Source organism: Bactrocera neohumeralis, chromosome 3 (genome assembly GCF_024586455.1).
Source record: "Bactrocera neohumeralis isolate Rockhampton chromosome 3, APGP_CSIRO_Bneo_wtdbg2-racon-allhic-juicebox.fasta_v2, whole genome shotgun sequence".
Classification (NCBI taxonomy): Eukaryota; Metazoa; Arthropoda; class Insecta; order Diptera; family Tephritidae; genus Bactrocera; species Bactrocera neohumeralis.
In genome coordinates, this window is record NC_065920.1 from 44,524,416 (window position 1) to 44,550,014 (window position 25,599).

The 25,599-nt window shown below is 32.4% G+C and overlaps 1 protein-coding gene and 1 long non-coding RNA gene across 5 annotated transcripts in view; one reads left to right on the forward strand and one right to left on the reverse strand.

Moving 5' to 3' along the window:
* Positions 1-608: 608 nt before the first annotated feature.
* Positions 609-9,251, reverse strand: LOC126752732 (uncharacterized). Of its 2 annotated transcripts, none has more exons than XR_007666032.1 (3): positions 9,107-9,251; positions 8,773-8,819; positions 609-720 (listed from the first exon to the last, which is right to left on the reverse strand). It is a non-coding gene; the product is annotated as an uncharacterized LOC126752732 (long non-coding RNA). The 2 variants fall into 2 exon arrangements; XR_007666031.1 differs by lacking the exon at positions 9,107-9,251 and adding an exon at positions 8,883-9,040.
* Positions 9,252-13,203: 3,952 nt separating this feature from the next.
* LOC126752667 (carbonic anhydrase) overlaps positions 13,204-25,599 on the forward strand; it is a 29,414-nt gene continuing 17,018 nt past the window's right edge. Inside the window, exons 1-2 of one of the 3 annotated variants that reach the window (XM_050463632.1) lie at positions 13,204-13,392; positions 13,691-13,770. In XM_050463632.1, coding sequence (XP_050319589.1) covers positions 13,734-13,770 — 37 coding nt within the window. In that variant the 5' untranslated portion in view covers positions 13,204-13,392; positions 13,691-13,733. The other 2 variants (XM_050463631.1, XM_050463633.1) reach the window with 2 other exon arrangements.

Genomic DNA, 25,599 nt, shown 5'->3' on the forward strand with positions numbered 1-25,599 from the left:
ATATACTATTGTTCGATGACACAGAGTATGGACTTCATAAACAAGCGCAACGCGTCAAATATTTTTTTTGTCATAGCTAATTTACTATAAAAGTGCACTTACGGAAGGTATTTTCCAAGTAATTGCAATTTTTTAATATTATTACATATGTATGTATAATTTTTTTATTGCAATTTGTGAAATTTTTGGAAAGTTAACTCAACACCCCATAAACGAAAATTTCAAAAATTTATGCTATTCAAAAATTATCTCGTGCACCCTAATGTAATATTGCGTTGCGTTTCTTTGATAAGCGCCTTTACTTCAGCTGAGAATTTGAGATAATATTTAACAACATCTGATGATAAATCTAGCGTTACTGTTATCAGCCTATTTCCGCATGTCTCATCTGTCTGTCAACTTCTGTATGAAATACTTGGAAAATTAATCATTCCTTAGGTAATGTTTTTGTAATATTTATAATGCAATTACTTATCTTTAAGGTAGTAGTCTGGTAACTTATGCCTATTTTCATGACTTCTTTTGAGGGTGGTTTTTTATAGGAAAATAAAAATGAATTATCTTGAATATTTAGAGTGTTTTTATTTACATATTGAAAATATAAAAAAAAAATTATTTGAAAAAATTTAATACTTTATTACTATTATTATTGTCACTCGAAGTTGGAACCTCAAAAAAATGCACGTGGGTGGCCCGGGTGATTTTGGCTCTTGATGTTATCTGAAATCAAATATTCTTGATTATTCTTAATCTATAGACATGTCATTCTGGTCGGAACTAATGAAGTTAAATTTCAAGGGTAAATAACAAAATGGCGGACTTTGAAAAAAAAGTCCTTTTATTTTAGCAAAGAAAGGGTTGTAAAATAAAAAGTTAGGGGTGAAAAAAAGTCTCGTTAGTACCGGCGAGAACTATAGGTGTGTAGAACAGCCTGTTAAAATTTGAAAGCAATCGGTTTAGTAGAAAAAAAGTTAGGACCCGGGCCGACCAGAAAAACAATGTTTTGAGAAAAACGCGTTTAAAGTTCAACAACTCCGAGAGAGAGGACTCCGAGGCGCTCTAGGAAACTCGCTATAGCTCCCGAAATATTTCGAATTTCTGTCTGAAAATTTCAAAGTATATTCTCAAGACATTGTACTTTCAAATTAAGCAAAAAAAAATTCGATTTTTTGAACCCAAGTTACCAGACTACTATCTTAAATGGTAGGACGTAATTTTTGTGTGCTTTTTTATTGCAAATAGGGTTGCGAATTTTGCCAATAAAAAGTTTTGGAAAAAATACACATTTGTTTTTTTTTTAAAATTTTAATCCAAAAATTAAATTTTCAGTTGGTAATCCAAAATTAATAAAACATGTATTTCTATAAAAAATAAAAATATTATTTGACGAATTTTTGCGTGCTTTTGTAATGATATTACGGTTTCGAAGTTAGTTATAAAAAAATGTTGGGGAAAAAAATTCGTAATTTTAAATTAAATTTTCAATTATTAATCCAAAATTGATAAAATATAAATTTTTTGCCAGCTACAGCAAAAGTAAACTGAATATGTTGGTTTAGTTCAGAATGGCAGAACTCGAAGTTTAGTAAACGCGAAAAATCTATATTCAAAATAATAAAAAAATAAAATTTTTAATTAAAAACTTGAAATAATAATGTTTTTTATTTTTAATACAGCATTCGGGGTTAAAAGTTTATTTATAGTTTTTCAAACCGGTATTCGAGATTAGAAATTTTAAAAATATTTTTAATTAAGGTTCTTGGTATTACAAAATAAAAAAAAAATAATTTAAATATAAATTTAATTATTTGTGTACCCTGAAGAGGGTATATTGAATTTGTTCCAAAGTTTGTAACACCTAAAAGCAAACGTCGGAGACCAGCCCAGTCGATTTAGTCAATCCGTGTGTATATACGCAAATGAGTACCTCAGTTTTAGAATAAATAAGATTTTGCACACACTCTTTTCTCACCAAGAAGTTGCTAATTTTTCCAAACCGGCGTTATCGGATCACTATAGCATATACGAACTCACCGATTAAACTAAAATTCTTGTATAGAAAATTTTTTAGTTTCGATCGGTACATTTTTCGAACACATTGTTAAGATCGGGTCACTATGGCGTATACGTATCTGAAATATAAACATTTGCAACCCTTATTGCAATACTGCTAAGCTGATAAATGAAACTATGGTTTTCTCTTAAGGGAGAAGATTAGGTCGAATAAAATTAAAGTATGTACAAATATAAATACATATTTAATGGAAAGATAAGAAAATGTTATCTTGTCAAAAAAATGTCATTTTGCATATCGTGGGATGAATGCCTATGTAAAAAAAATTTTATAATTAAAGATTTCATCATGTTCGACGTTTTCGACTTACACATGATACACCTAGAATGAATTGACATTTTTGCTGGCCTGAAATAACATTGTATGCTTCGGTATATATTTCAGCAGCTTGCTTTTAACGACAGGATATATTTCGACTTAATACGAGATCGGTCATCTTCCAACTTAGTGATGTACTAGTAGAGATCAATGATATAATAAAAATGTATTCAAAACAAAAATTTTCAGACAAGCGAATATTTACAGTGAACCAAAAAAGACTTGTACAAAGAGATTTTTTGACTTTGAAGTGACTTATCTCCTAAACTACAGAAACTTTTGAATTGTATACAAAAGTGAGAAAGGCCGTGTGATGAGTTTTCAAGTAGTTAAAATTTATTTTTCAAAATCCTACATTTTTCAAAAAGTTGAAAAATTCAAAATTACTCCGTTTTAAAAGAACAAAAAAATTTATTTTTCAAAATCCTACATTTTTCAAAAAGTTGAAAAATTCAAAATTACTCCGTTTTAAAAGAACAAAAAAAGTTGTACAGTTTGTATTGATTAACATTACAACATTCTTAATACTTTATATGAGCACCTTTGGTCTTTTTTCGGAATTAGCATCTTTCATTATATCAAATTCAATTACGCTAATTTGACAGCCATACAATTTTGTTCCCAATATTTTGAAAGAAATGATTCTAATGTTCTCATGCTGTCAATTTTAATTGTGATTTAAAGAAAATATTTCAGATTTTCCTTCTTGAAATTATTTCGCATTTTCCTGACCAACGATAATGACAACTTGACACACATAATGACAGAATTATCAAAAATGACAGAATTATAAAAAAATTGCTCCAATTCTCATTTTTTTTTTTATAAAATTGACACCAGTTTACCAGTACTCCATTATTTCTGGCTGCTCCTTAGAATTAATACTGAATGAGATTAATGCTTCACGCTTCGGAATGAAACAATAAATGAAAGCAATTTTCTAATTATAAATGTTTACATTAGTTAATTTCCTTTTTTGCTGTAGCGAAGCTCACTAGGGAACCTCTGGTTATTTAATAGAATTTAGTGAGTCCATCACCAAGCGAAATCCCCAAATTGAAACAAATTGAAAGTAATTTAACCGACGTTGCACAATTTTCAATTGTTTATCACACTTAGCGGCACTGCATTAAATTCTGCTTAATTAATTTAGCGAATAGCATATAATGACAACGTTAAATTACCGCTAAGTTGGAATACAACGACAGTGATTTGTCGCAATCAGCGAAAAGGGTGCTATGATAATTTCATAAAATTGACATTTTAGATTAGGATGCACTTGTCAATTGGAGCAAAGCTAAATAATTTTCCAGTTTATCACTGCTACTATATACTAAGTAAATACATAACACAACTACAAGTATGTATTTGGCATGTGTGATCGTCATTAGTTGAAGATGTGTAAATTGTGAGGGCAAGCAAAAGTAATTAGGAGAAAAAATTCTCGAAACGTGACATTTAGCAAATAATTTGGGCTATACATATGTACATATGTGTATATTATTTTGTTTATTGAATATTTGCTACAACTAAACAATCTTTACACAATATAATTTGTTGTTTAAGTAAGGGCGAGCCAATAAATATTTTATATAATATATTTGTACTAATATTTTCTGTAAAAACAAGACTTCGGTTCACAAATACTAAAGATTCCATACAAGAACTTGATTTTGATCGGTTAGTTTGTATGTATAATTCCTTCGACGATGGCATCTTGGACAAACCATATTCTTGAAGATATCTCGTCAAATAAAAAAGTTTTCCATACAAGAACTGAATTTTTATCTATAAATTTGTATTTCAACTATATGCTATATTGGCCCGATATCGGCGGTTCCGACAAATGTGCATCTTCTCTTGGGGAGAAAATGACGTGTGAAAATTTTCAGATCGATAACTCATAAAATGCCGTGAAATTCCCCATAACCGGACACCCACCGTCGTAGTGTTTTTGTCCGGCTGTCCATATATGGGGCCGTGGCAAAAATGTGTGTCTAAAATGTATTCTTCGAGTCAGAAGCTATACATATTTCTATTGAACTAATAAATGCGATAGCCAAAGTGAGCCAGGAGTGATTGATTGATAAAGATGATTATCTCTCAGTGTCAAAATACCTACAACTAATAAGAATTTAAAAAAGCGGGAACTATAAATTGTACACATTTTTCTTGACAAATTTTATGAAATCTTCTCCGTTTAGCGGAGATAATTTGAACGCAATAGAAGTTCTCAGAAAAAATTCTGAAAATTTCTCTTTTTTCGGCCTCCTGTCTGTATACAAATGTACATACATACATATAACCACTTTTCAGACAGTTTTATGTCCTTTTGACCCGAAATTGTTGGAGAACGCCTCAAATATGAACACCAGCAAAGAGAAAATACGCCATATTTTACAGTTTTTCTTTGATAAAGGAGAAATCGCAAGCAAGACGGCTTGTGAATAGTGTTTATGGTTCTAATACTATAAAGAGCGCAGTTTTGGGTCCGTCGAATCCATTTCGGTAATATGTAATGATGGCAAGCCAAATGTCGAAAATACCAGTGAATTCGAATCTGCCCTTCAGGTAAGCACTGTTTAAATTACTCAGGAGCTACATATTGCACAGGAAACTGTTTGGAACCATTTAAATAAAACTCAATAAGCGCAATGTATGAATGCCACACGAATTAATGTAAAAACAAAACCTCATGAATCGAATTTCCAGCTACGAATAGCTGTCTAAATGCAAAAATCTTTTGTAGCGGATGGTAATGAAAAGTGGTCACTTACTACAACGTTAAACGAGACGGTTATGGTTAAATTACGGTGAGCATGAGCAAAGAAGGAAAGATTGGAACTCTGCGATTGGTAGCTAATCATCTATTATGAGCTGCTTCCCTACGACTAAACTCTCAATTCGGTATGTACTGTAAACAATTGGATTTTCTGAAGGAAGCAATCGCCAGCGATCGGCTTTGGCTGATAATTGAGGAATTGTATTCATTAGGTCATACACATCGAAAGTGACCCGCCAGAATTTTTGGAAACTTGGTTTGGAGGTTCTTATGCATAAAGCTTGTAGGCTTAAGGAAACAAGTGATCACTACCTTTTTCTACCTATAGCGAATTATTATGCTTAAGAAAAGTTCGTCTCAGAAGAAGCTTGTAAAAGTTTACTGTCCCAGTTTTTTGCTAATAGAGACGAAGGTTTTATGAGAGTAACATTATGAAATTACCTTCCAAATGTAAATAAGCTATCAAACGAAAGTTGCATATTTTACTCACATCGCATGATTTTAATCATAACAAAGTATATAGTATGTACTTATGGAACCTTCAATTTAGTGCAAAAACAATGGATTTTTTTTATTATTATGGAGACAGATTTTGCTATGAGATGTGTAGGTACTCTTTCATTTACTTCTGGGTTCATTAAATATGTAAGGATTGCTAAAATGTATGAATGTACATAGGTATGGTAGACAGGTATTCTAAGGAGAATGCAAAATGCTTAATTGCACACCCTTTTAAACGAGAAAAATACTGCAATTACATATAAGTATTTATTGGGCAATTAAGTTTAAACGAAATTGCCTAAGTAGAAATGCATAAACATTATTATAAACATATCTTCAATGTCTGTGCTACTAATTCTTAAATTAATACGTTTTTTATTTCTTTGAAATCGAAAATTTTCTTTTGAACATTCAAACTATTACGTATGAATGTACATATGTATATGAAAAGATAAAAGTGTGGGTATTCTTTGTGAAATACATAACAATACAATTAATTAAAACCGTAATTATTAATATTAATATATCATTAACAACAATTTTGTATTTTATTTTTACACCGAAAGCAGAATATTAACTTAAATGAACTGTTTATAGAAACTATTAAGGCTACACCTACTGTGACTACTGTATACAATTAAAAAAAAACGGGAAAAATTTTAACCTCGGTTGGACTAAAAATTTAATACCCCTCACAGGCAAAAAAGAAAGTGTATTTCGGCTGTACCGCAGCTATAATACCCTTTATAAGTACATTTCTTATAGCGTTTTGATCATTCAGTTTGTATGGCAGCAATATGCTATAGTAGTCCGATCTGAACAATCTCGAAGATCGTAGCTCATACAAGTATATCGCTCATATTAGAGCTCTTGGTTTTCGACTAATCGACTAACCGGATAGGGCATTATTCAAATAATAATATTGTAGTATCCGGATAGTCGTAAGTCGTCGACTATTCGATTAACCGCCCATTTTCGACTATCTGGTTAAACGTTCGTTGCTGACTATTCGAATAGTAATAGCAGAACCAGTCACACATCAGTTGAGCCCGTGTAAAAGCACAAATCAGCCATCTTTGTTTATTTTCATTTGAACAATGTTGCCATTGCTAAATACGCATATATAGTTTTGTACAATGTTTTCAATTAAATAAAATAAAATATCAAAACTGAAAACAAACTATTAGAAATAGTTTATATATGTATTTATAAATAATAGCATTCGACTCTGATTTTGAGTTATTTTAAGAAAATTTCAAATATATTGAACAGATTGAATTATAAAAGTTGTTAATTACTACAGTATATCGATATTGGCAACCATGGGTTGAGAGAGAGCAATCAGCTGCCACGTTTCTACGGCAAAAATCCAAATGCCGTGAATTCTCACGGCATCCTACGTCAAAGAGAGAAGGGAGTAGCGTTTTTCACTGTTAACTTACATTACGCGTCCATTAGATAGGTCGTATCAGCTGAGTCGGGCCACGATTCTACGTTCTCCACTGTTTGTGCTATAAGCGTTCAACTTCTACAAATTTTTTCTACCAAAGGCTGCTTGGATTTCAGATAATTTTCATTTTTTTCGTAGTAGAGTTTTTTGCGAGTATTTGAATAAATGAATCGAAGGAGAATAACTATTCGAATATTTAGTCGTAACATTGCGTATTCATCTTTTAATATTCATACGAACGGTTACAAAGCGGATATTCGAATTAAGATCCCTACTTCATATATACATATATAGTTATACACTATAGTGATCAGCTCATCACACTGATCAGTTATATACATATATATGTATTCTTTAGGGTTTTTTGTGGGCGTAACAATCTTCGTGGCCAAATTAATGTACCCTCTTCAGGGTATAAAAATAAATATTTGGCTGTAGTACATGAGACCTTCACGTTGGTTCAAAACATACAAATAATAAAAATTATTAGTCTGTAATTTTGAATTGAAATTTGAAAAAAATGTTGGGCATTAAAAATGTCCATTTTCGCTCGAATACTCGTATGAGATGATTTTTGACCCGCCAAAATTAGATTTTTCATACAATCAAAAACATCGGGCGATTGGGCAAAGTTATTCAAAATGAGCAGGAAAAAGTGAAGAGACCGAATGATTTACTGTATCTTCGAGCTACAACTGCAGCCAATAAAAAATATACAAAGTCTATCGCAAAAGAAACAGAACTTTTTAAATATAACTGTTTCTGGTGGCGCCACCTATTGGTGGGTATATGAAATAAAAAGTTTGATCTCTTGTTGACATTTCGTAAACATTTTAAGTCAATTGAATAACTACAATCGATGTTATCGATCAAAAAGTGACAGCAGCTTTTGGGCATCGGTCGTAAAATGCAAAGAGCAAATATTAGAGTTCGTCCCACCTGGCCAAACGATTAATGCTGTGTTTTACCTTGGTGTTATGAAGCGTCTTTTGTCACGCATTCATCGTGCTCGACCACAATACCGTGAGGCAGGGTCCTGGCGCCTGTTGCACGATAATGCGCCGTGGCATCGGTCGACGCTTGTCACTGATTTTTTGACAAAAAACTCCATATTAACCATTAATCACTCACCCTACTCACCTGATCTGGCACCTTGTGATTTTTACCTATTTGGAAAACTTCATTTGCCCATGAAAGGACACTGGTTTCAAGACATTTCAGCTATCCAAAAGGCGACGACCGATATTCTCAAGAGCATTCCGTAAAATGACCTTAAACACTCATTTGAAATGCTAATTGACCCGGCTAAACGCTGTATCGAAGCACAAGGAAACTATTTTGAATAAAAAAATATAACTTTTGAAAAATATTAATTTTTTGTTGTTTTTTTTTTAACAGTCCTGTTTCTTTTGCGACAGACCTTGTAGTTTAAACAAAAAACTCGCTTAAAGGTAAAATAACTGATTTTATTGCTTCCTAATACCGGAGCGGTATTCAGCTTTAGAATGCTAGAACTTGAAACAATAATTGAAATATTCATTCTTTTCGATTTTTATGTTTCGGATAGAAAGATTTGGGAATTGAAAATCGTCTGAAAAAAGATAAGTATCAATTGAATGAGACTTTTGTCCAGAGTATTTTACCTACCTCATAATATCAAAGCCATTGGAGGAATGATATGATGGCCCATCTTTCTGAAAAAAAGACGTTTTTTATTCACAATGCATAAAATATGAATCAATGAGTGCTCTACAGACAAATTTTTCGAAACCGTAGTATTGAGAGAATGTAGGAGTTTTCAGTGCTTCAACTTTTGATTAGTGCCAGTTCAAAATCTGGATTGATCTTAGTAGTTATTTTATCACATTTGACACATCAGTCCGAAAAAAATACATATTTTTTGTTTTCAATTCGATCTGATACTCCTTGATGTTGAAATACAATATGTAGAAATCAATATTTATAATTCATTCTTACTTACTTGTCGTATTATATTTAGTTATAAATTAATTTTCAATTTAGACACAATTTGTGAAATTCGCTTTACTAACCGCACTCAGCTGTCACACCTGGCATTTTAAAGTTAAATACGTAAATGTCTCAACGGTAAATCCCCATATTGTGCGCCAAACTTCAAAAGAAATTTACTAAATGAGAATAATGATGTTTATAAATAAATACGAGTTTAATTAGTTAACTAAATGAGACCCGTCCTAACCTACCCTAACCGCCACAACTATAAAATGTGAACGCTTAAAACTGTGAATCGCTGGTTTTTATCAGATGAACAAATTTATTTGTTCTGATATATATATATATAACAAGCAAGGAAGGGCTAAATTCGGATGCAACCGAACATTTTATACTCTTGCAACTTGCTGGAATCATAGCCAGGGAAATACCTATTGATGTAAAACGTCAAGCAGAGGATCGGAATCTAAGCAGTTTTATATATACATACATACACCATATACAACTTATACGCTGACCTACATACATACATATATATTCGGCATAAGATATGTTAGAAAAACCAAAATAATTATACGTAGTAATTATACAAAATCAGCCGGATGCTCAAAAATCCTGTTTTCGCCCAATTATATTAATTTTAGGCACAATAATATACTATTATGAGTCACATACGTTCTGAAATTTTCATTGAGATAACTCAAATATTGGCCGATATATCCAGCATAAAATCACCAGAAAGTTCGAAAATCTTTATATTAGGGATATGGGGGCTTAGGGAAGTATTGACCCGATTCCACCCATTTTGGATACACAGAATTACTACTGCAGGAAAAGAATTCTGTCTGAATTTCTATTGTATATTCCACATATTGGCCGTTATTTTCGACCAAAGTCAATTATAGGTACCGGGGTCCATATATTCGGTACCTAGGGTATTGAACATTTTTGGTTTGATTTGAACAATTTTTTGTCATAAAGTTGCATACACTAAAGGAATTATTCGAGTTTAATCCCATTATATTAATTGCTTCTTGATTTCTTTACTGGAAAAATAAAAGAATCAAATCGAATTTCAAATTTTGCTATATGGAAAGTAGGCGTGGTTATTGTTCGATTTCGCTCATTTTCACAACATGACATACAAATATGAAAGGAATGTCACACACCAAATTTCAAAATCGGTTGGTCGGGTCCCTAGATATGGGATTTCCACGCCCATCGTCCAATTTTTACCGTGGTCCCTATAAAGCCTTATCATACCATCCCGACGGCAAATTTTTACGTTTCTGGCGCATTTAGTTATCGATTTATCGCGCGTTTAGTAGTTTTTAACAGTACCGTTATATGGGGAGTGAACAGGGTTCTATTTTCACGCTATCGGTAGGAGTTCTTGTAATATTTGTGCTGAGCAAATTTGGTTGTTGTAACTTCAGTCGTTTAGAAGATATGCACAGTAAACATATTAGAGAGCGGGGCCACACCCACTTTTTAAAAAATTTTTTCCCATAGGTGCCCCTTGCTACTGCAATCCCCAGTGCCAAATTACATCTTAATTTAGTGCTTAGTTATGACATTTTATAGGTTTTCAGTTAATGGCGATTTGTGGGCATGGCAGTGGTCCGATTACGCCCATCTACGAACTCAAATTTTTTTTGTACCAAGGAACCTACATACCAAGTTTCATCAAGATATCTCAATTTTTACTCAAGTTACAGCTTGCACGCACGGACGGACGGACGGACGGACAGACAGACAGTTAACCGGATTTCAACTTCTCTCGTCACCCTAATTATTTATATGTGTACATATATATAACCCTATATCTATCTCGCGTAGTTTTAAGTGATACATACATACGTACAACCGTTAGGTGATCAAAACTATAAAATACTCTGTAGCAACTTGTTGGAAGAGTATAAAAAAGTATACATATTTACTTATCCATCTTTTCTATAATTTTACTTTTGAACATAGCTGATATTTTAACTTATAAGCCACCCAGCGGCAGTCACGCATCCAAGAACTGAGGAGCTGCTCATTAGTCGGAACCGTCGATATCGGACCCCTATAGCATACATGTAGCTGCAATACAAACTGAACGATCAAATTCAATTTTTTGTATAAAATTTTTACATTTGTGAAGGGTATTATAGCATCGATGCAACCGAAGTTAACTCTTTTTCTTGTTTAATTGAACATTGTAATCAAGGCCTGTAATGAGCAATGAAGCAAAACGAACACACGAGGGTTAATTATTGCCAAGGACGCTTAGCCTATACCTTGAACGTCAAAGCGTGGAGAAGCATTTTTTAGTTTGATATTGAAGATTTATTTAGTTCAATATAACAAATTTTTCCGATTTTAAATTTTCTCTTGATGGGTTTAGAATAACTTTCGATGCGCGCCTCGTTAACTTTGACTGTGCTCAAGTTATAACTTATAGCCCTGCACAGGTGTATTCTTTATAGCTACAATATATAAAAATGAAACGGAAAATGTAATTGGCTAATGGTAAACGTTTTGCTAGTTCTTACTAACCATGTTGTTTGACATAAATAACCTTCAAGTTGAATTAAGCTTACTTAATAAGGAAAATGGTATTTTTCAGACGTATTTTTATCAACTCAGCTAGTCACGCTGATCATTCATACACTTTTCGAGGTATAACAAACATTTTTAATTTTACTATATATACATTTTTTCCTAAAAAAGTTGCAATAACAACAAAAAAATCATAACTTTTTACATAATGTTAGTCTGAAGCGAAAGTAAAGTGGATAAGTGCGGATGCTCTGCGACTACCATCCGATTTAAAAAATTTAGTTTAAAGAAAAACAACTTTTAAAGTTTTTCTTGCCGAACTGTCTGAACGAAACTATTTTTACAAATACAAAATAGTCTGCTTTAAGCCAGCATAAATGTTCGATTTTTTTTAAATGCTGGATTGGTTAACTCTTAGGTATTGGTCTGGTTTTTTTGCTCCTCTATCCTTCTTCTTCCAACCTACTGAGCCACAAAAATCAACAAAACTCAAAACCGTTTCTAAATAGCCGACACCTGCGAAAAAAGGTGTCTGGTGGTCAGACTAGTAAAGATTTTGATTTTTTTTTATGAAAATTATTACCAAACCTGACAAATATACATATAATATACATATCTAAAAAGGTGGTGTGAAACTTTCAAGTCGATCGGTACAACCGTTCGAGAGAAATTTTCCTCTCCGATTCTAAATACAGTTCTTCGAGAAACCCGATCGTAAAGTTTTAGGAGTCGATTGCACTAAATTAAAATTTTAACTATGTGCTAATATCTCCGAAATTATATCGATATATGTATGTATGTATGTATAAGCAAAAACTCGATATTTTGAAATTAACAAGTGGATATAATCTTCAAAGGTTAACGAACCGTACTCAGTATTTTGCCGTTTACTGTTAATACAACATACAGCGCTCTGTTGACTTCATTGATGTTATGAATTTTACCAACAGCATACAAACATATATGAGATGCTGAAAATATAAGCTTATTTATACACATGCTAACGTACATACAAGCCGTTTATACTATTAAGCTTAATGTAATGCGTAAATGGTATAATTGCGACTGCGTTCCGAAGCGCTGCTGTCAACAAACAAGTCGATTTCGTTCGTAACCGAAGTTCTTTAGTGCAGAAGCACACTTTTAACAGCTAGCTTTTGCTCTCGTTGAGACTTACGCTGTCCCATGTCCAACGATTCTTCCCACGACACGAAAGCGTATGCGATGCGTTTCCGAAACACTGTCGCTGCTACTGCGCGTTGCGCAGCACGTTTATTTCATGCTCGCCGAGGGTAAAAGCAGTCAGTCATTCGGTTATTCGCCCGCATTTCCGCCTATAAGCATATACGCATACACACAAACAAATATTTACATACGTAAATAAATTCATACAAATGCATGGGTGTGTATGTGTGTAGCAGGTAGATTCTGAATATATGTACGTACGTTCACTATTCCAGCGCGCCCCAACGAACGCCAGACTATCTGACTAGCAGGCTAGCCGATTGGCTGACTGACTGGATGTGTGTGACTGACTTAATTTTTTAATTCATTTCGGTTGCAGTGCAAGCAGACAACGGCACACAACCCTCAACACTCAGCACAGTCTTCTTTAGGCAGACAAACGTGTGAGACGTCTTAGCACATTGTGTTCCGTCGCTCAACGAAACGTAAACGCGGCTCTCTACTTCTACTTATACTTTCCATTGATCACACGACGCCACCTAAATACTCGTAAGAGTCTATTAAGCGGTATTAAAGCTAACTGAAATCAAACAATTCAATTCAATTCACTTGTTGCTGCTCTCATATAAACAACATCTCATCCGTTGTGAAAAGAAACAAAATATCAAACAACAACTGCTCCCAGTTTTTGTTTTTTCTCTAAAAACGTTTTTATTTTTCGTTTGCCCGGCGTAACTATTTGTACTATTATTGTTATTTATTGCGGTTGATTGCGGTTGTTGATATTGTAGAAGTGATTTGTTTTGTTGTTTTTGCTGAGAAAGTGTCTGTTCCGTACAGAGTACTAATATTTACGACATTTTAGGTAAATCAAACTAAAAAAGTTCCACCCACGAAACGTCGGAAAAATGAGCTCACATCACTGGGGTTACACCGCTGAAAATGGTAAGTCGAGTTTACATCACAGATCTAGCATATTTATTGGTTTGAAGGTTAAACATTCTCCCAAGGCAAACAGTCACAATCTGTCTGTCATAAATAAGAGAATATGTGAATGTGTGTACATAGAAAGCAGGAAAAAATTAAATCATAACATTTGCTTACACCTTATCTTCTATGTCGCGCTTTGTCGCGTGCGATTGTGCAAAGTGATTATTTGTTCGCCTGATAGGCGCTCGCTATAGCTGTAGTCGACAGACGGACAGTTGACGCATAATGCATGCTGCATTGCTGGCGATTTCACTTCTATGGCATTAAATGCCGATCGGTTGCATAAACACGACTTTGTGCGCGCACATTTGCTTGTTTCATGTGGCTAAATGTTTGCTGTAAATATGTAAATATGTATTATGCATGCACGAAACATATTTACATATATGTATATGTATGTACATATGCACATATATAGCACACCCATGTACATTAGGCATGCGCTTTTTAATTAACGAATTCAAGAATTTATAGGAGAAAAAATTTCATTACAAATAGTTGGGTTTGAAAATCGATTAAAATACATATTTATTTTTAATATGAATTTAATTTCGTGAATATATCTTGCAAATGAAAGAGTTCTGCATACAAGAACTTGATTTGGATGGTTTAGTTATTATGGCAGCTATATGCCATAGCGTTATGATATCTGCGATTCCGCCAAACGAGCAGCTTCTTTGGAAGAAAAGAATGTGCAAAATATTAGGGCGACTCCGCTTATCACGCTGATCCTTTATGTATTTCCTAGGGTCTCTGACGTTTTCTTCTGGATGCTACAAACTTCGTAGCAATTTTAATATACCCTGTTCAGAATTTAAATATAAAATAATAAAAAAAAGTACGACATTCGCAGACACAGAAATATATTCGACAATAATACAATTTTTATTGCATTACATACATATTTCTAATAAGAAAACCGTGCTTGGTACGTTAATGTTTAATTGCTTGGGTTGTGCGTGAAGCAAAATTTCAGGTTTTTTAAAAGAATTCTAAGTAATGCTTGGTGAGTTGATGGGATTCCTTGAGAAAAGAGTTCATTAAAATAATACAATTATGTAATGTAATTACTTATTAACCCGTATAAGTCGGTATTGCGGTATTGCGTAACTTTCTATGGCTTTTTGGAGCAGGAAATAATATAAATAATAAATATTTCTACTTAACAAATTCATAAAAACTTATTTAACTGCTTTAAAACGGACTTTTCATAATCATTTTAGCTTTAGGAAATAAGCAAGACAATTTATTTTTTATGTAAAAGAAAATTATATTTTTCTTAAAGAATTTTTTTCAACGTTTTCAGTTAGTGAATATTTTTCATATATGAAGCTTTTTTAGCTTTTAATTTATTGTATTTCTACTATCATACTCTAATATTTATCAGAATTTTTAGTATCGAAAAGCATGAAAGTTTTCAATGATGTTCGCTTTTGCTAAATTACATCCTATTGGCCATCGTATTTTTTCTGAAATATTTTATGGCGTAAAATGTGTTCAAATAATATTGAAAAATTATTGGAAATATACAAATATTTACACTAATTAGACCTGATTACATAGATTATATTGAATTATGTTAAAATAACAAAAATTGAATTTTTACAATCAACTTCAATGTCTTGACATTTTTTTAAATTATTAACTAACAAAAATTAACTTATGTAAAGATAAGCATTTAATACGAAACTCAAATATCATCAACGTAGTTCCATGAAAAACATTATTTGGCCATTCATGTTGAAATACATATGTACAAAAATATATGAATATACATATGTATAGCTCTAGGCAAAGATCACAAGCAGAAAAATCCATAAACAATAATCAAAAAATTCCATAGTTTCTTTTAATGCTTTGATTTCTAATTCTATGTGCTAATTTCCTGCTTCGAACAAAAATCGACCCCGCCTAATATAAAGCCATAGATGTACGCATACTTAAGTCCAGACGTGAATGTACTTATGTATCTCGTGACTAAACGTGCAGTCGACAACGATTACAACCTTTGCTGTTTCTATTGAACTTTAGAATAAATCTAAACGATTTTTTACAGGTGTTATATAATACGTTAAGGAAACAATTATACTTGTTATTAAATGCACAATACAGAGAAACAATTATATCTTGATGCTGAATATTATCACTAAGAAAGTTTGTTGCAATTTGAACGGCTTGAAATGAGAGAGATTTTTTTTGATTTTTCGATAATATTTGCAATCAAAATCACATTGGATGAAACTTATTGAAAGAAGAAGATAATATAACAAAATTTAAAGAAAAAATAATATGAGACATAAAGGTGAATTGCACCGATTCTTTCAAAGAGAAGCTTTTTTGTTGTAGATTAAAATGAAATACGAAATTCACATTTATTTTTAGGTTGGGTTTATTTTTTTAATTTAATATAAATTATTTTATTAAAATAAAGGCTATTATTTTTTAATTCATAATAAAATTTATTTAAATTAATAATAAAAAAATTTATTAATTAACCTTTACTGGACAATTTTGAACAATTTTTTTTAAGGGGTCAGTAGGGTAATCTTTTTTTTTAATTTTTTTTTGCATTTTCTGTTCCCTTATACCCTTAGAATTAATGTAGAAACCCACTTTACCATTGGAAGGTTTCGAAAAAGGCCAAAAATAATAATACCGCTCGACGTTCAGAGCGCTCGGAGTACACACCTCAAACTTTAAACGCGTTTTTCTCAAAACACACTTGTTTAAACTGGCGGACATGATTCCGGTCGAACTACTCAACCGATTTGCTTATTTTTTTTTTTAATGTTCACAAAACGCTTGGCTATCGTCCCTACTAGATTCATAATTTTTTATAATTTATTGACAATGTTATGACAAAATTTATGTAAAAAAACACGGGGAAAAATTAAAAAAAAAAGTTAACCTTTTTTATTTATCAAACATTTTTTCATGATTCTAGTAGGGACGATAACCATTCACGTACTTTTTAAGAATAAATTGGGTTTTTGTGTTTCAGATGATCCAAACATGAGAAATCGTGTCCGCCAGTGAAAAAACGCATCTCATTCACCCAACCATTTCTCAGACAGATGTCATCAAAAAATTTCGAAAAAACGTGTGCATACACTTCACGATATACTTCATGATATGTGAAAAAAGTTCTATTGTAGAATAAAAATTTCTATGAAAAAATGTAAAAAAAAAACAGGCCAGATTACCCTACTGACCCCTTAATAAATAATTTTTATATTGTATGTTCAAATATTCCCATTTTCTCTAACTTAAAAGCAAAAGCAAAAAAAATATACATATATGTGACCTGGTCTACGGAAAGGGGGCTTAGGTATCAATCAAAAAATCAATTTTCACTTTTTAGTTGATTCGGATGGAAGATGAGATGTTTATTTTTAACAGCTGTTTCCCAGAAAACTAGTTTTCGCACGTTAGCTCCCTTTTCGTAGACCAGGTCACATATGTATATGTATACATTTAAATGAGACAAAATTAAAGTATTTTCTCATTTCCTTTATGTGAGTCAGCTGCTTGCGTAAATTAAACTTTAAGGCGTTATGGCTTAATTATCAATTTTTTGAGATTTAGATAGCTCAAAAATGCCTTTACCTTAATCCACGTAAAGAAAGAACTTTTTTTCAAAACCACTGACTCATGGGAGTTGGCTAGCTTATTTGCTTACCAGCACTTTCTTCATAAAAAAAAAAACGCACAAAAAATTACCGTTTCTTCTTTATTAAAATTGGACATACAATTATTCATAAAAAGGTGCTAATTATGTTATTTACACTTACATTTATATGAACATTCGAATAAAAATCCATATGCATAAGTTTCGCAAAATAATACCATTGATAACAATGGTTTAGTAGTATTATGTCTGGAATTTTCCTTCGGCATTAAAATTGAACTCTTAGTATAATAACTTAGAAAATTGAAAAGTAACAAATATAAAATAAAAATTGTTGCAAATGAGTAATAGATAGGCAAAAAAGGCAACGAACAAATGTATGCCCATATGTAAGATATATTCGATAACTCCAAGGGTTCACTAGGTTATAATTAGAATTAAACACTATAAACTTACGCATAAGAATATTTTATTTTTTCAGATTAATATATTTTATTTTAGACAGTTTCCCTTCAAATTTGTAACGAAGAGTTAACCTCAATAATTATGTTCCATTAGTTTTGTTTACTGATGTCTGCATAGCATGGGTACAAGTTTTTTGCAACACAAAATAAATTAAAATATATATACTTATTTTTCAAAATAAGAAAAATTCCATAGCAAAACAGCTTAACTGGACTTTCATTTATTTTATAATCTCTGCTCAAAAATGAATACTTTTTAAAGAAATTTGAAAAATAACAATTCAAAAATCTCACTTAAGGAAATGTTTGTCTAGGCATTGATTTAAATTAATTAATTTTTTTTATAAATTATGAATCAATTTGAACGCACTTAAAGGGAAACCTGCTAAAGTCCAATAATTTGTTTTGACAATAGATCATCATTTTATTTTATATGATTGACATTTTCAGCAACAATAACTGAAGATTGCTTATACAGACAAACCAGTTCAAAATTTTCCATTTTATTGCAAATGAAATTATAGGTAATTTATTTATTTATTTTTTTTCAAATTCATTATCTCTATTGCTTTTGGGTCAAAGTTGCAAGAAATGTCTAGTCAAAATTAAAGATGGATCAAAGTATACATATGTACATATGTCTGTATATACATACATATGTGTTTGTCTAATTGTTTCGCAATAAGGACAATTCAATAACTGATTAAATATTTTAATTACTCATTCTATCTGGTGGAATTCTACCAAATTCTAAAATATTTTTGCTGATTAATGCACATCTTGGCTTGTAAGCTAGAATTTTTAGATTTTCTTAAGGATTGAAATATATGTATACATAATAAGTATAAATATATAAGCGTTAAAAAATCATGCAAATTCTATTTGTTGCTTACTTACATGCACAGTGAATTTATATGTTTGTATTCTTTTGACTTACGCAACTAAGACCGCTTTCATTCTTAATAATGTCTCACTTCTTCGGGACATCGTACTCTATAAGTAAAAAGTTTAACCCTTAAATAAAAGATAACAAAATGACACGCACTTACTTATATACGTGCCGTCATAGAGTTTTCCACTTTTGTCAAAAAAAAAAAAAATCAAACAAAATGGACTAGAGAAATAGACTTACCTGTACTAAGTAACTTAGGATTTTTACACCAGCACCCTCCCATACCCTACATAATTAAAATGCATCATAGCCACTTTCTGTACGCACTTACATATATACTACGTTCCATGGTAGAGTTTTCCACTTTTGTCAAAAAAAAAAAATCATTTGAAAACACCACCATACCATAATATAAGAAAGCTTTTTTCGATTCACCAGCATTTAATCTGATTTTAGTGGCTGGGTTAAGTTAGATAAATATGCTGATTCTCGTGAGGCCACGAATAATCTCACGCCAGTCCGTTGTGATATTCAGAACTCGTGGGTATGGATCAAAAAGACCATCGAATATCGACAAAACGGCTAGAGTCTGCCACAATTTTTTTGAGGCGGCTAATATCAACTCCAGCCAATTCGACGGATTTGTAGAAAGTATAGCAACCGAGATGCTTCAACTTTAGTCTGATGAGATGTTGGTGAATTTTTCCATCTCATCTTTTTCCAAGTTGCATATTCCATAATCTTTGGTCTCACCGAGTAATTGCCAATGAGTCTGTGTCCAGTTAGGGCACTGCGGCGATGTGAACCTTACTAAGAGATCCAGAAGGTTTTCGCAACTCCACGAGTCGTGGCTGCTGACCAACACGGGAGGTCCATACATCTAATGCACGAAGACAATGGAACCCTTGCTCGTTCCTATCCTGATGGAATATGAGTATGGGTGCTCTATTAAGCAAGCATCGGCTTTACAGTTTTTGACTATTCTACTGTGAGCTGGTATCCAGACAGTTTTAGTGACTAAAAAGCAGTATTATTATCAAAGATAAATATGTGGGCGTGGAACCTGTGGGTAAAAGGTCCACACTAGCTGATGGGTGTTGCATCTCTGTAAAAACTGTATTCGTTTAGTAGAGTTGAGTTGAATGAGGGCAGACAGCGGCATCAACCGCTACTTGACAAAAATATTAATAAGTTAAGTTTATATTTCAAGTATAAATTGAATTAAAACTAATTTTTTAAGCAAAACTTTAAAATTAATATATTTAATAAGGCACACGCATATATACAATATAAGTATGCATATATTTTTTTAATATTTTCTAATAGTTAGAAACTATTTCGAACTTCTTAAGCATTTGAGGAACTCCATACATAATAAATTCGCTCCAATAGCATCTCGTGCTTCAATTCGAGACCTTTATGCCCAAAATAAAATTTTTCCAGACAACACACCCATTTTGAATGCCAATATACAAACAACTTTATCAAGAACATTTCGAACATTGTATAAAATATAGACATAAATACGTACATACATATGTATGTATATACATACCATTACTATATATGAAAGTAGAAAGCAAGGGCAAGAACAAATTCCTGTCACATACAAAATTATATACCATAAATGGAATTTTTTTTTATTACAGTTATAAAATTGAAGACTCGCGAAAGTATGAATTTGAGAGTGCAATATTAATTGAGCAATGACATCTAACTGTAAATGTTAATGTAATTAACACAGCTGATTATTGAAAAAATAATAATAACAATATTTATTATTTCTGTTTGTTTGTTGTTGATTACTTCTGATTAAGAAATGAATGATGAATGTCTCAAGGTAGATATTGGCCTATGCTTACAATGGAGAAATAAAAAAGAAAATAAATAAATTATTCTAAATTATATTAGTGATTGCGCAAATATAAATGCGTAATGTAGGTATGACAGGGTCTTTATGTGTTTTAGATATAAATTGGTTTACTGAATCGCGTTGATAACTGCAAAAGTCAATACATCAAAATGTCGTCTTAAAGATTTTCGGAACTAATACCTGATAAAAAAAAGTGAACTATGGCATTCTTGGTAAATGGGTTGGTGTGGTGTGAAATTGCACACTGCACTTCGAATAAAAATTTTTGAAAGGTATTATAATAGATTTATTATTTTGTGCGACGGCATTAAAGACACGCAAGTCTGATCGATTGATATTAGATTTTGCGAAATAGACATGATAGGCGTAGGGAAATCACCTGATTGAAAAACGCTATTTAATTTTTCTATTTAAACGCTATGTGTACTTTACAACCTGGTCATCCATCCTTTTGTTTAATAACACATTTTTGAAGATAATACAAAATTTTCAAGGTTAGATACTTACGTGACACCGAACAAACTAATTTCGAATTAATTACTTTCAGTAAGCAATTATTAAATGTCCCATAGATATCGACATATGAAACCATAGCTATAATTGTGATTCATAGATAGCACCACACACTTATTTAAATCGAAGCAATTAGCCTATTATTAATTTTGTTTTAAAGTGTCTCTTCAGACTTATCATATTTCCTGTCAAAGCTGAACCATATGATCACTGAAAGTGAGTCAATTTGCTAATGTTAACATTGTGCCAAATTCATTAAATGAAAGTTATCTGCATATCAATTTTAATGATAAAAAGTGTAATAATTGCTTCTGATTAAATATTAAAAGAACACAAAGAAAACATTAAAATAAATTTCAATTAGTATAGTTATCGTGATCAGAATGAGCGTTATGGTTCTTAACGCACTCGAAACTTTGACGCGTGTTTGATTTTTCGACGAAACCTAATGGACTCATCATAAACTAAATATAAACCAATTTTAAACCAATAATTTCTTAAAGCTTGCCGTGTCGACAAAACAAAGTGATGTTAATCGAACAGACCGACATAGTTTAAAGATTGGAAATGATGAATACTTGTACATATAAACAAATGAAGATATATTATCAAGCGGTTATACCACTTTAATATGGTATCCACAGCTAGTCTTGCATTGATTGAATTCACCTGGACATATACTTATGTACATACTAGGGTGTTTTTTTTTGAAGTATTAATTTTTTTCACTCCCGTCATGAAATTTCCTTGAATTTTTACCTAAACAAATTCCCTGAAAATTTGAGCGCTTAATATTAACATTAAGGACTGGACCAAGGCAAGTAAAAATGTTCCATAGAAAATGCAGCACAATCGTGATTTTTTATCTTTAAAGTTCTATAGCTCAGAGGAATTTTATGGCATCGCTTTGACTTTAGACACATATTTCCCAGAATTTAACACTCTCTAAAAAAGCCCATTGCGACTAAGTCGAAACTCACACCGCCGAGGTAGTACGGGGGTCTAAACTTGATTTTCCACGAATTTCGCATTTTTTTTATATATATCTCGTAAATGACAAGAGCTATAGAAAAAATGTATTTGACAAACTCGTATGAAATTTTTATAGAAAAGGTCTGAGGTCAAAATCGCTATCATTAATACTTCTCGAGATATTCGGCATTTTAAGTAAGGCTTTATAGAATTTTTATAGATGGTATGTTTAAAAAATCTATGAAAATTCCACACAAAATTTCTTCTTTCCTTCTTTCAAAACTTTGGAAACCATCTTATCCTTTTTATAGGTCTAACACATTGATAGTGAACAACAGCGCGCCAGTCGTTTCTTCTTTTCGCAATGTGGCGCCAATTCGAGACACCAAGTGCAGCCATAACCTTCTCCACCTGATTTCTCCAACGGAGTAGAGGTATTCCTCTTCCTCTACTTCCCCCGGCGGGTACTGCGTCGAATACTTTCAGAGTTGGAGGGTTTTCGTCCATTAGGACGACTTGATGTAGCCAGCGTAGCCGCTGTCTTTTAATTCAGTGAACAATGTCAATGTCGTCGTATATCTCGTAAGGCTCATAGCTCCTGTCATCAAACAAACAGTCGTCGAATCCGATATTCGCCGTGACCGCAAAACTCGTAACGTCGACTCATCAGATGTTGTCATCGTCCATGCCTTTGCACCATATAGCAGGACGGGAATAATGAGTGACTTATAGAGTTTTGTTTTTGTTCGTCGAGAGAGGACTTTACTTCTTAATTGCCTACTTAGTCTACTTAGTAGGTAGCACCTGTTGGCAAGAGATATTCTGCGTTGGATTTCGAGGCGTTATTGTTGGTGTTGATGCAGGTTCCAAGATAGACGAAGTTATCTACAACTTCGAAGTCATGACTGTCAACAGTGACGTGGGAGCCTAGTCGCAAGTGCAACGACTGTTTGTTTGATAACAGGAGATATTTCGTCTTGCCCTCGTTTACCACCAGACCCATTTGATTCGCTGTCTTATCCATTCTGGAGAAAGCAGAATTAACGGCGCGGTTGTTAAGGCCAATGACGCCAGCAGTAGGTTAAAGAAGTCACACGAAAGGGAGCCGCCTTATCTGAAACCTCGTTTGGTATCAAATGGCTCGGAGAGCTCCTTCCCGATCATGACGGAGCTTTTGGTGTTGCTCAACGTCAGGGATATCAAATTCAGACATCGCGGGATAAATGCAGCTCTTTTTCGTGCTGTCAAAGGCAGCTTTGAAATCGATGAAGAGGTACTGAGTGTCGATTCTTTTTTCACGGGTCTTTTCCTAGATTTGGCGCATGGTGAATATCTGGCCAGGTGTTGATTTGCCAGGTCTAAAGCCACACTGATAAGGTCCAATCAGTTTGTTGACAGTGGGCTTTAATCTTTCACACAATACGCTCGATAGAACCTTATACGTGATGTTAAAGAGGCTTATCCCACGGTAGTTGGCGCAGATTGTGGGATCTCTGAATTTTATGAGGACGTTCTTCTAACGACATACCCATGCATCCACAGCACTTAGGCAGCTTACAACAACATCGGCCTTCATTTTTAAGGAAAAAAAGCTTTCAAATATCATGCCTTCAGCCGTTTGGTGGCGACTAATGTATCTAATAATTTAACTCTTCATATGGTGAATGTATCAGTAAACTGAGGTACTGCGAAATACATAAGTATGTATATGTCTTTTACTTCTTTTATTTTTTGGTACTAAATATTATATGAAGTTAATAAACTTTTAATGCCCTATAGTATACCTACGCATTTCATATTTTCCCAATGGCTCTTTCTCATCTCTAATGAGCGCACGACGAATCCAATTCCTACATACATATGTAAAGAGTATATAACTTTAAGAGTATTGAAGGCGTATGTGTTAATTAATAAATAATATTTATTGTACTGTGTTCCTATATATACTCTCTGACGTCATGTTGGAATTATCCCAATTCTTATTTTATAGAGAATTATTATTTTTATCCGATACATGCGAAAATATCGGTTTATGCCGCCGAAATCGAAAAAACCACGTCAAAGTTGGTCAATAATCAAGGTGGTGCTAATCGTTTTCTTTGATTGCCATGTAATGGCTTATCGTGAATTCGTTCCACAGGGTCAAATAGTCAAAAAACTATACTACATAGCCGTTTTGAGGCTGAATTTGTGGACAGAAACTTCATGGATATGTCACCACGAAAATGCGCCGTCACATTTACCATGACTTTGGCTGTAGATTTGTTTGAAAATGTTGTTTTTTCGTCCAGGTGACCATTTGACCTGGTGATACTAAGACAACAATTCAATTTCAGTTTGCGAAAAATCAGTTCTCATGGAAATTATATTCAATTATTACCAGAACGTAAACTATAAATATTTTTATAAACAGTTATTGTTTAGACCAGCATTTAGTGACTAATAAATATATTTAAAGTTAGCGAACGCAATTTTATATTTCATTTGAAGATAAAATTACAAAGAAAACAGACAAAATTGTAGTATTGATTATCTCATATCTCAATTTCTTTTAAGAAGAATCGATGAATCTCCCTACAAAAGTGAACTTCTCATGATAAAAACTTTAAGCGTTCTTTACAAGCACTTTTTGTCAGAATAAACATTTTTCTTTAAATACGATATACTCTAAACTAAATTGACACACCCTTTAACTTAATCATTCTATTCTCATATTGCATATGTATGTTTATGAGAATTGACTTTATTATGTATATTTTAGTGATTTGACCGATATGTCTTTATTATTTTTGGAAACAATTGTTGCTAAATTTAAAATTATCTAACAATTGAAGCATTTCGATTGCGGCAATTACCAAAAATGAAATAATTTAATTGAACGTAGCCACGAGCCGTCAAACAGAAGCGATTGAGCAACAACTGATTTAAATCAATTATACAAATCTAAATAGTAACGGGCGTACATAGTATAATCAATTAATGTGCATAAACGATAGAATTCAGATTTTAATAAACAGTGTTAATAAATTGTGTCGCGCTATATTTATTATTGGAAATACAATTAAAGTTGAAAATAAAAATAAATGCAAATAAAATGAGTAAAGTTTTTCACAGCGCATTTTCTAAAGTAAATTCTGCTATTTTTCCAAATATAAATGATAAATTATATACAAACAGATGCTTTATTGATCATCATGAATAATTGGAGCGATATACTTTTTATATTTTTAAAGTAAATTCCGAAAATCATTTAAATTGGTTTAGGTGTGAAAACTGATCTTCAAAGAATCAATCAGCATATGTAAATAAACGTCATAAGCGCTATGGCAGCTGCGGCTGTTCGTGACGAATATAGTACGATATATGCATAATTGTGCGAAAAAATTAATATTATCCAAAAACAATATACACATATGTACATATATGTATGTATTTATATAAA